Source organism: Nelumbo lutea, chromosome 1 (assembly GCF_056320005.1).
Source record: "Nelumbo lutea isolate HS-2025 chromosome 1, American lotus-T2T, whole genome shotgun sequence".
Lineage (NCBI taxonomy): Eukaryota > Viridiplantae > Streptophyta > Magnoliopsida > Proteales > Nelumbonaceae > Nelumbo > Nelumbo lutea.
Window position 1 is genome coordinate 6,745,010 of NC_142684.1, and position 12,539 is coordinate 6,757,548.

General features: G+C 34.7%; 1 protein-coding gene across 2 annotated transcripts in view; it reads right to left on the reverse strand.

Annotated features, from left to right (window-relative positions):
• Window positions 1-6,430: 6,430 nt before the first annotated feature.
• LOC148873357 (U1 snRNP-associated protein usp106-like) overlaps window positions 6,431-12,539 on the reverse strand; it is a 40,936-nt gene continuing 34,827 nt past the window's right edge. Inside the window, exons 11-14 of one of the 2 annotated variants that reach the window (XM_088963811.1) lie at window positions 10,030-10,059; window positions 9,889-9,935; window positions 9,510-9,764; window positions 6,431-6,765 (exon numbers count right to left, since the gene is read on the reverse strand). In XM_088963811.1, the coding sequence (XP_088819937.1) occupies window positions 6,747-6,765; window positions 9,510-9,764; window positions 9,889-9,935; window positions 10,030-10,059 (351 nt within the window). In that variant the 3' untranslated portion in view covers window positions 6,431-6,746. The remainder of the gene's footprint in view (window positions 6,766-9,509; window positions 9,765-9,888; window positions 9,936-10,029; window positions 10,060-12,539) is intronic. The other variant, XM_088963812.1, reaches the window with a different exon arrangement.

Here is a 12,539-nt window from a genome sequence, read left to right on the forward strand (position 1 = left end):
AACCTCATCATGATATTCATAAAATTTCATAATTTTTAATAAATGTTTCAGTAATTAAAATATTAGATATTAGTGTATATATAATTAAGTTAATTAATATTTATAACAAAATAATAGATTGAAATTATAATTGGTTTTGGATTCTCTATACTCTAGATTTGTGTTTGCAACATGGTGTTGGTATGTAAATTGTGGGCCCAGAAAGTGAAGTAAATAGAGCCCAATATGAGATTGAATGAGGGAACTACTGGGCCCACTAAGAAAAGAATAACAAAAATTGGGCCCAAGAAAGATGTTGGATGGGGCCCAAAATGAAGTCTAATTAGAAAATGGGTCCCCTAATGTATTCGGCAAAAAAAAAATATTGAGTGGGGTTAAGTTTCAAGAGAGAGAGAGAGAGAGAGAGAGAGAGAGAGAACGTACCATTAGATCTAAATCCAAGAGTGTGTTAGCTAGGACCCACACCTACCACATAGAGGATTGAATATTGAGTCAAAGCCCACCATTCAGGGCAATTAGAAAGATTTTCTTAAACTCTCAAATCAATTAGAGAGATTTTCTCTGATCAATTTTAGTGGGGCCTAATTGATTGGTAATAATACCTAATTAACAATTTGGTTGAAAGGAAGATATGGTTGGCTGACTCATGGAGGATTAGCTTAACCCAATTAATAGATTTCCTTTTATATGTGGGATCTAGTATCTTGTCAAGTGGAACCTTTAAAAACCCTTCCAATCAATCTTATACAAAGATCACCATGGTCCCCTTAATTGGAGATCTCGAGCCAGCAAACCTGCCAAAATAATACAAATCTTAATTGAGAGAATTCCATCATGTGCTGATCACATAGGATGTCGTTCAAATCAATCTTGTGGGGCCTCCATTTAAATGGTAATCATTACCTATAATAACATCAAAATCATTGTCAAATGAAGAAGTAAACCATAGCTGACCGAATATGGTTCCTCTCATTTGAATTTAAATCTTTAGGGCGGGCTTTTCAAATGCACCCATCCACTATAAAATGGAGAGGAGAGCAGGGAGATTCTCTAGCCCTTTGAGAGGTGGCCAGGAAAAAGAGGAAAGAAGGAGCTTCTCTTTCACAGAAAAGAAAAGATAAAAATTAAGAGAAGGGAGAAGACTAAAGAATTTGAAAGAAATCTAGCTCGTGTGCAGTTGTTGAAGTTTCAAATTAGATGTTGTTAGCCACCTGCATGTTGAGAGGCATGCTCAACTAAAATCATCATCTCCTTCAGCTCTCTCCCTTGGAGGTCCCTCTTTTGGCTCTTCCCCTTTCATCTCCTTATTAGAAACATTTCTTGCAAGAAGAAGGAGAAGAAGGCTTCATCGAATGAGCTATTCTTATTCTAAGTTGTTGTAGCTTCCATCTTGAAATCGGTGCAATCAAGACACTTACAATTAAATTGCTGCAACTTTCAACTCAAATTCAAGCAATCAATCTATTGCTACAAGAAGACTTTTATGAAAACACCACAATAGAAGGATCTCCTACAACTAAAGGTTAGTATTGCGATTTGCACTCAAATCAACAATTGATTGTGAACAAAAGTTTTGTTTGCATATAGTTGATCACTACAAGGTCCTTCTACAACTACAAGTTGTCAAGCTTTTTGTGGTAAAACTTTGGGGTTCAACTATAATACCAATTTTTTTTTAACCAAACAACTGGTTTCATAAAGGTTGCAACCAATCAGGTGGCATTTATGAACATTAACCAGGGTTTTTGAGTGGTCAAAGCTCTTGCAATATTATACCTTTTTGGCACTACAGATCTTTCCAGAAATTCTGATAGCCAACAGTGATTGTCTTGACAAATAACAGCCTTTACTATTTTATGAGTTTAAGAAGATTCGGAATTAAATTCCTTTAGAAATAAATTCATCTAAAATATATTGTTTTTTTTTTATAAAAAAATATTTATATTTTAAATTATCATCCATGATAAAACGTGAGATTTTACTAAAGTTTTACAACATTTTTTTTAATGAATCTCCAATACAGGGCCAATGGGAAGCACACCTATGTTTGCAACTTCTAATGCCATTTTTCTTATCGTTGAAAATAACTCATGCAAGTGAATCAACTACAACAACATTCTACCATATAGCCATTCATCGTTTAACCCACTAATTGCAAATGTTAAGAAATTTCTTTGAATGGCCACTACATTGTTAGGATCAAGGATAAAAGTATCGGTATCGGCTATCGTATCGGACAACTTGGATACGGATACAGATATGCTCGGAAAACACATGGATACGAATGAAAAGATATGAAAACGCTTGGATATGCTAAAAAATGCACACAAATTCCATAAATATATTAATAGCATTAAGTTTAATGTCAAAACAACTATAACTAATATATAAATACATAAGAATTGTATATTTAAATGATATATATATATATATATATATATGAAGAAATAAATTATAATTAATATAGCAGCACATGTAGATATTATAAATTTTTATAAATAACACATCAATCAAGATTCTGAGGTAAATATTATGTAGATTTTTATAAATTAATATATGTAAAAATCCGATATTATTTTATTATCTATTAAAGTATAAGGCACAAAGCATATGCAACTATTATATTTTAATTATTATATTATTTTTTCTATTTTTCTATTTTTATTTTTTAACTAACAAAAAATTCAACTAAAAATTATTTCTTAAATGTTTGATAAATAATATTTATATTTTTTGTAAAAAATAAATATGTTATTATAAAATATTAATTAATAATTTATAAAAATATATCAAATCTATTAAATTTTTGAAAATTCATATCATATGAAAATTAATAAATTTTTATTACTAAAATAAATACTCTATTATTAATATTTTTTTTATAAAATTTTGAAGTTAAAAATTATTTTTAGTATAAAGTGTAGATTAATGGATTTGATAGATTCAATTTATATTATATTTTCAAATACTTTGCAAACAATACTTTTATTTTTGTAAATAATAAATACATTGTTATTTAATGCAAATTAAAATATTAATTAATAATTTATCAAAATTTAAGATATATACCATATGCAAATTTATAAAATTTAAATTTAAGTATTAAAATAATTATTCTATTTTGAATACTTTATTTGTATAATTTTTTAAAATTAAAATTCATTTTTGATATATATACGTACGTGTGTGTGTGTGTGTGGATTTTATAAATTATTTATTCCCTTTATTTATAAAATGCTAATTTTGAATATTGTTCTTTTTTATTTATGGTTGAAATTTTTGAAAATAAATATATGTTGTTTTTTGTTTGCATGTAAACATTAAGTTTAATAAAATATATTTTATTACACTTTCTAACACAAACTAACAAGTGGCTTTGTGGTTAATGCGCGCCTGAACATTAAGCGTGCATTGACTAGTGTGGGTTTGAGTCTCGCTGCTTTCATTTTTTATTGTGAGACGTTGCATCGAAACGATGATCAATACGCTTCGGTATCAACGCGTATCAGCCAATACTATGCGATACATGCCGATATGGTAGTGTCATATCGATACGTACAACTAACAGGAATACACTACAGTTATAGCGTATCCCGTATCGATGCAGTCCAATACCGATATGTATCGATATTTTAATCCTTGATTAGGTTGAAGTGTATCTTTTATATCATTGTTTGACAAGGGTATGAAAGATTTTCCTACATTTTGCCCCTTACCATTAATTTGAAATTTGATTTGGCTTACAACTTTTCTCCAAGTTTGCTTGGGTTGAAGGGAGTCCAAGAAATAGCAAACGATGAGCCATCAACTTTGGTTTTGATATTTAAAAAATAAAATAAATAAATCAAAGCACTTTTCTCTTGGTTTTCACTTTTCATTAGGGATGCATTAGGGTAAAGGTTTGACGTACATGTCACAAACTGAGTGGACATGGAAAATCCCTATTGAAATCCAATTACATGGATCCCAATTGCTTTGTAATTAATGACTGTTATAGGAGTAACTTAAAAAGTGGTATTATTTCCTAAATAAATAAATGCTATAAATGTCGTAATTGATTTAATTTTACATTATTGACCTTCTATTTCAAGTATGAACATCTTTAAACATATGGACAATTTCTGTCAAAATTCCAGAAATCTTGATAGCATATTTGTACTTTTTATAGTAGTACAGATATAGATATAGATCTCTACTAATATTTGGTTAAAATTCTTTAATTCTTTACTTTGTACGTAGATCTATGGATTTGTTTTCTAAAGAATTGGGGAAAAGGATTGCAAGAAAAGAGAAAATTTTATATTTTTTTGCTTGAATCTAATGATAGAGAAAAATTATAGTGTGAAGCTGGGGATGATCTATCATATACATGGATCTATTATATATAGACCTGGCCTAAAGTAATAAGCCCAAGCTTGGGTCAGGCCTGAACATGAAACCTAAGCCCAAACTTAAAAATTTCTTGGTTGGGGCTAAAAATGACCACCCTAACTCAATATGTTCGATCAGAGGTTAGAAAATCCATCCAAATCCAAATGCCCAAATATGATAAAACATTAACTTTTACCCTCAGATTTGAACAGTCCATTGCTAATCACCATCCGCCCTATTTGAAAAAAAAAAAAAAAAAAAAAATTTACCCAAGCCCAATTATATTTGGTGCGGGCATCTGCTCCCAATGCCTGCTTATAAATCCATCTATATATTTTATATATTTTTATAAGCTATAATTATAGTAAAGGGTTGGGAGAGGATGCAAACCCTTGCCCTTGTATCTGATTATAGGCATCTTTAGCACTCACCATCCACACCATTTTTACTTAAGAGATGAATCGCATTTTACTTATGTGATGTAAAAGTGAGTGTAAGGTTCAAAATACCAAAAATGCAAAAAATATTGAAGTGGCAATTCAAAGAAATGTATTCGGATTCTGGATATACTTAGGATATACATGGTTAAGTTAGAAAAATGAAAAAACACATGGATACACCATGGAAATCAAAATATTTATTAAAAAATGTATTTATTATATATTAGAAAAACAAAGAATTGAAAGACCTACTTTATTTTGGGTAAAAATGTAATATGATGTAACTAACATTGGTGGAATTTTCTGGTAGTTATATTAAACTTATATTTTAATTAATTAATGAGTTTCCTTTGTTGATAACCCTATACATAAGAGACATGTATTTTAATAGTTCGACTTTGTATGAAGTGTAATTTCACCATAAAAATGTGAAATTACATGTATTTTCTCTCTTCTTTCATCAAATGGCATTTCAAACGTCGACCCAAGTGGCCAATACCACTACTACTACTATAGCTAAAGTCACTACTATATTTTTGACAAATGGCTCTCTTTCCCTACCCCTCTATGTCCTATATTTTAAATATTGTCCAAGCAGATTAATCAACCTAGTGTTCTCCTTTTTCTTTCCCCTACCCATAGTAATAGTACTAGGGATGGGAACGTCAACAATATTAGTAGCATCCATATCGACACTAACACTATCATATTGTAACTGAACATCGACATCGTCAACATTGACTACGGTAGGGAATTAGTATCAAGAACGGGAGGAGCCAACTATTTTTTTAACTATAAAAATAAAAATTAATTTAATTGCACTTACCCAGATTGCCGATTCGAAATTTCAAATTGATTTCAACGGTTGAAGCCTCCATGTCTCCCAAATTACTAACTTGAAATACCCGAGCAAACTTTCCTCTTATTGAAAATTGAATCAAGTTGAGAATTAAAAGTATGATGTATGAGACAAGATTGAGATTTGAGAAAGTATAAGAGACTAAGTATGAGAACTGGTGTGATAAAAATGGTGGAAGATAAAACTATTTATGAGAATTAAAAAATTTAATTTTCCAAAATACCCTAAAAACTAGCGATTTTTAATTATGAGGGGTATTTTTGTCATTATAAAGTCATTTACCACTTGACCTAAACACCCTCCTAAACTAGCTATTATATAGTTATTAAGGGGCATTATTGTCATTTTATCTCCCCTACAGTCAAAATACATAAATACCCCCTTCAGTTATTAGGGGGCATTTCTATAAAAAAAACCCAAAAAAGTTAAAACTAGCCATTGGGGGTGGGGTGTCTCGAATGACTAGTTCTTCGGACGGGCCAAGCACAACCCGCTATGGACCTGCAAGCCAAGCCGTGTCAGCCCGTGGGCCACATGCAACACTGCACGACAGTGTGAGACATGCCAACCCAGCCCGCCAACCTGAAACCCCAAGCCCAGCAGAGCCCAACGGCCCATACAATCATGCCGGGCCATAGCACACCTGTGAACCATCGGACCAGGCTGGCTCAAAATCATGTGAGGCCATGCCAGGCCACGGGCTGCCTGGCCCGATTTACACCTCTACATATACGGTCTCCAATACAAGAATTATTCTATATTTGAAGACAAGAAACAGAAAGTGGTACTGATTACTGCATAGAACACATTACAATAGCTAACATTCTGTAGATATCCAAACGTACAAAGCATCTGCTTAAATAGATTATCATAAACGTTACTTTCCAAGCAGAAAAATAAATAGAGCAAAAAAAAACAAAAATAAAAATAAAAAATAAAAAAAGACCAAATTGTACCGACTGAATACTACTGGGAAAATATGAAACCAAATCAGAACATCTTGCCCATTAAAAGTTAACTTGGACATAAACCTAACCACAACATTCCAATCCCACTTCTTTCAGCTTCATTACAGTTCAGTACCGATCATAACGCCTGCATTGAAAGATTACCAAAGGAACAAGGATTAGAAGATCCAAAAAAAACGTATCAATACCCTCAATACGCAAAATTTGCATTTCAAGAATTTCATTCAAACGAAACTCCTTTCTTTTTTGTTCAATCAGTTGTCAGTAGAACTGGGCTGTCATGTTCTATCATTTAAAACAGTATAAAAACCTTGGATCTTAATATAGTACATTAGTGAGCCTGAAAAATGATGCGTATTTTATGCTGTCATACATTTTGATATTTTGAACCTTGGTGCACTGGATGTTTTATTAATTACACAGGCATATTTATGAATGAAATTGTTATATCCAAAAAACAACCAGGGAGAACAGACATGTTTATTAGCAAAGTTGGTTTGAATTTGATCAAATAGGCAAGAGCCTCCTAAAAGTAATCTCATTTAATTCAAACTTCACTTTATTTATGGATTTGTTGAGTAATTCAAACTTCATTTTATTTATCATTTTCATAAGTAATTCAAATTTCATTTCGTTAATAATGCAGATAATACTTTAGCATTCTTCAGTTTAGTTTAACATGATATATGATATGCAAGGCTCCAAGCGAGGTACAAGTCCAATCTCAATCCAATGGATAAGATTCAAATTAATGAATCAAATTCAGATCCATGTTATCATCAACATCATCATCCGAGCCTTTATCCCAACTATATATCTATGGGGTAGGCTACATGAATACTGTTTCGCCATTCCATGCTGTTCAATGTCATATCCATTATTAAAATTGTTAGCACTTAAATCATTTGTCACTACTATGACGTGAGAAAACCATCGAAGGATGCTATTAAAGGTCTTCTATGCACGTGAAAAAACCATCTAGGCATCTAGTCTACTTTCTCTCATTTTACCACTAACTGGTGCTACTCCAAGGTTCCTTCAAATGATTTCGTTTCTAGTTTTTCCACTCATCCATTCCAACATCATTTCTGCAAAATATAGCATCCTATTCAACAACTTAAAGACCAAACAACATTCAAGCCATCCCTCACCTCAAAATCCACACCTGGATAAAGAAAGCTTCCAGACATTTTCGTAACAGGTTCCACAGTTACTAAGTAAGAATCAAATACAAGGCAGCAGGTGCAGGTGAAATGAACAGAATCCAGAGAATCATCTCCATTAGATGCATGGTCTCGGTTGGCTATTCCTCACTATCATATGAGTGAGAAGGCACTGATTAAAATAGCTCTCATTGTTATATGATTGGCCAAATTTTTACCAAGGGGTACACATTAAAGAAGGTTTCAGACTTGATTTGTAAATATATCAGAACAAGTGGAGAAAAACCTAAAAACAGGTTGATCAAGAATTATTTCTTTTTCATTAAATTCCATTGTCCATTAGACCGTCCACACTCATTATATACATATTCATCATGACTACTACACACGGGAAGAAGCATGAATACATGCATTGCCAAGATGCTGGAATAATCAAAGCAACCCAGGATAAAATAGTCTAAGCAGTAACAATTCCAATTATAATGGTTATGGATGGTTAAAATGGTCGAGAGACCTTGTAATCTTCATATTGACACCCATAGATCTGTAGTTCAGTATCACAAACACATGAATAGGTCCAATTCTGTGGATCTACTAGCACCCAAAAGAAAAGGTTGTGGAGTGATACACTACCAATGGTACTTAGGGACGTAATGATACAGCTTTATCGTCTTATTACCAAGTCACCAGAAGAAATAGAAGATCAAACATGAAAAACCTAGTGCATAGCCTCAATTTTCATATTTCAGATCACTGAGCACAATAATCAAGTATAAAGAAAAAAAACACATAGCAGCATAAATATTATTCTTGGCATGAGTGCATGACAACAAAAATTATATGCAACTAGTACAATGTATGTATATATCTGGGAGCAGATTTGCAATTTTTTCGTTTAATAAAGCAACGACACGATGAATATTCTAGCATTTTGTATGAAGTTTAAACTACCAAAGAAAATTTCCATGTGGCAAACTCATTTTGGGGCTCAAAAAGAGTACCCAGATTCCACTCATCACTCTATACTTGAATAAATTTTGGACCAAAAAACGCCTTGCCATGTGCTTTAGAAGTACCTTTTTATCCACATCTTCTAAATTTAAAAAAGTGAAAGCTCAGATAGCTATTATAAATTGGACCAAATTCCAATTTAAGGTTGGGTACAGATTACAGACTAAGAGCTCAATTGGATGTGAACTTAAGGAGTGAACACATAGCAGTTCCGGAGGATCCCCTATCTGACGGATGGTTCAAATCAGCCACAGGATTCATTCATGTGGCAGAAATAAGTTGTCATATGGTTACTGGTTAAGTCCTAAAATTTCTGATTTCAACCAGGTGAGCATACTAAAGCACTGAACTATTTCAAAAGAAACCGCCAGGAAGAATGTAACTTTGCTTGAATTAGCCCTTCCCCTGGCAAGGACCTCAGCCAAAGCAAGAGCCTAGGAAGACATCATTACTGAGTACCCAATTAGTCAGCTGGTTATGGATGCTGCAGTTTGCCAAAGGCATAAATAAAATCACCTTACCATGAGGATAAAAATGCAATTACCAATCCATTTGCCAACTACAATGAGGTAATTAACAGGATTGACCTCCCATCTGACCATAAATGTCTCAAAACTGAAGCTGTAATTTGAAAATAAAAACATTTCAAGAGAGAAAGCATATTATGCCAAAACATCTAAGAATAAAGGACCACTACCTGTGGCGATCATAGTCCCTTGACCGTTCCCATGAGCGTGACCTTCGGCGACCTCTTGAATCATAATTGCGTGAGCGGTCAGAATCTCTATCTCGTTCCCGATCATACCCACGATCACGGTCATAACACCTATCACGGTCTCTACTCCTGTGATCATAATCCCTTCCTCGCTCTCGACTACCACTTCGTTCTTCCTTATCACGGCCTCGGTCCCTGCTACCTGCCCTGTCATGTTCTCGGCTTCGCTCTTTTGATCTGAGTAAAAAGATTCAATTTTATGTTGGAGAAGCATCAAATGTTAATCAAATAAAAGACGATAAATATTTAAGGCATTCAGCATTGTCCAGTAAAAAGATCAAAAATTTCTAGAAAAGAATACCTTCTATCATTATCTCGATCTAATTTTCGATTTTTGTTTCTCTCTTCCTGTCAAAATTCATTTACCAAGAACATTCTGTTCAATGTAACACCTTGAACTGAAAAAATGATATTCCAAATGGGATTAAAGATGACTACAAACCTTAAGCATGTGACAGGACGTAAAGAGTTCCTGAGCCAATATGAGGACAGGATATTAAAAAAAGTGCCCAGAACTTTACATATTACAACAACCATTCCTCTTCGCATAACTTACAAAAAAGTAATAACAATAACTTCCAGTAACAAATAACACGGGTTCAACTAAATGGACCATATGGAGGAAATATTCAAGCAAAACAATAAGCCACTGATAACTTTTCTGACACTTGTGACAACAAAAGAATTTAAAAAATTCCTAACAGAAAACCAATCTTAAAGTCAAAATTCATGAGGCTGAATCTTCTGGATTTGTTGTTGTGATCTTACAGTGAAACATATTAATGCCCCCATCAGCCTTTATAATGGTGTTTTAGCCACTTTTATGACCAGTCCGATTCACAGATTGTTTAGTATCCCAATAAAGGCAAGAAATAAGAAAATAATAAGTAAATGAAGATTAATATCCACTAGCTTACCTTTCGGAATTGCATTTACAAACAATCCACTATTTCCACAATAAATTATCACAACAAATGCAGAACCTTCACCCTAAGATACAGCCATGATTCTTGAAACCACCAGATAAACTGCTTCTCCTTCATTTTTTGAAAGCGATGAAGAAAACACAAATAAAATAAAATACAATCTGTTTTACAGATTTAAGAAGGAACAATCTAAGAAGCATGTAATGAAGGAAAATACCCTGAGAAGAAATGAGGACTTGAAAGTTTGGAGGAAATTATTGGAGAAAGCAAGGACTGAAGAAAAGGAGGAAAATAATGGAGCTACGTCGGTTACTCTCTCTGCACCTATACCAAAGATTTTGGTGGAAGGGGAAAAAGGTGACTGGGAGCAAAAGCTAATATTATCAACGAAGAATGAAGTGAAAGATTGGAAACTGATCTTGGAGGAGGTGTCGGAAAAAATAGGCCTGGAAAGGACAGCTATTCTAATCCCTTTTTCTGATAAGAAGGCAGTGCTAGATGCGGGAAATGCACAGTTGGAGTCTACGACTGTAGAAACGAAAGAAAGGCTGATATTGGTCGAAAGCTGGTGGCCCTCCTGCAACTCGGTGGATCTCGTAGACGGTTGTTTTGAAGTGAAATTGCTTGGACTGCCATTCAATCTGTGGCAGAAATCCATCCTGGAAAAGGTGGCGATCGCCATGGGAGGGGTGCTTGTCTCCTTCAAAAATTTGGATCTCAGAGCTGCTCACTTAAGAGTAGCAGGCGTCAAGCCGGAAAGAGTTCCGCGTTCGAAGGAAATTTTTGCTGAAGGTTGTTGGAGCAAAGTGTGGGTAGCATCGGAAGTGGAAGCGTCGCTCTGGAGTAGAAGTCCAAAGGTTGAAGAAGAACTTGAGGTGGCTGGGTAGGCGACATGTGGGGGCGTTAGGGGAAGAGAACAAGGACACATAAGCAAACAAGTGGAGGGTGTGGCAGAGAAGAGTGAGTCATACTTTAAGAGGGCGGGCTTTTTCTCAGAAAGGGAGTTTTGTTCAAATAACCCCTGTAGCAAGGCGGGGTTTTACTCCTATAAGGAAGTCCTAAAGTCGGGAGGAAAGTTGTGGGGTGTGCGGGGCCCACTTGAGGAAAAGCGACAGGTCTGTTCCCAAGAACACGCGGACGAGAGGAAAGAGTCGATGGTCCGAACCGAAGATAGACGAGCGACGATCTCAGAGCAAGCCAAATAGCAAAATCTTAGCCACGTAGGTCTGTTCTGGCCAAGAGGACGATACGAACTCAAAAAGGGGGGGAGCCGACCAAAACCAACGGCAAACACAAGGGTTGGACATTACGAACAGGGAGAATAGCCAGAGGTTGAACACAGAGACACAAACAAAGGCTGAGGCACCATCAACAGCTCAAACTGTCAGCGTTGCACCTGTAGAAACCCAACTTGGAACACCTTCTACGGAGGGTTTGAGGATGATTGATAAGGATCTGCCTTCGAACCTTTCTTTCATCAACCCAAATCTTCAAGGTACTGTTGTGAATTCTATTTTGGCGACTAATGGTTTCTCTAGTGCCTGTGCAAGAGTTTCAGAATCCCAACAACTTCTGAATGAGCCTTTGAATACAGTGATTGCAAATGAGAGAGAGCTAGGAGCAAAGGGGAGGGATAATTAGAGGGGCAGAAGGAAAAGGAAGGAAAGAAAGGAGAGATAATAACAAATAAAGTGATGGGAAGGAGAAAAGAAGTAGGAAAAAGAGAAGGGAAGCTAGAAAAGCAGGTGAATTCAGAGGTCTCTAAGTCAAATGAGGATCTTTCTCTAAGGGAATGGGCAGAGAGGTTAGGTTTGAGAGTCTCTAACATACTTGTAGAAAAAAAGCAAAAGAAGAAAGAAGAGGTTAATGAGCTCAAAGGAAGAAGAAAGAGGAGGCAGGTGGAAAAGATAAAAATTGACAGGAGGAAGGACAAGGAGATGGAGAGAAAAGCTTTAGCAGGAGAGGTAGAAAATAGGAAGGATAAGGTAGAGGGGAGAAGTATATGGAGGGGGCAGGGGTATAGGAT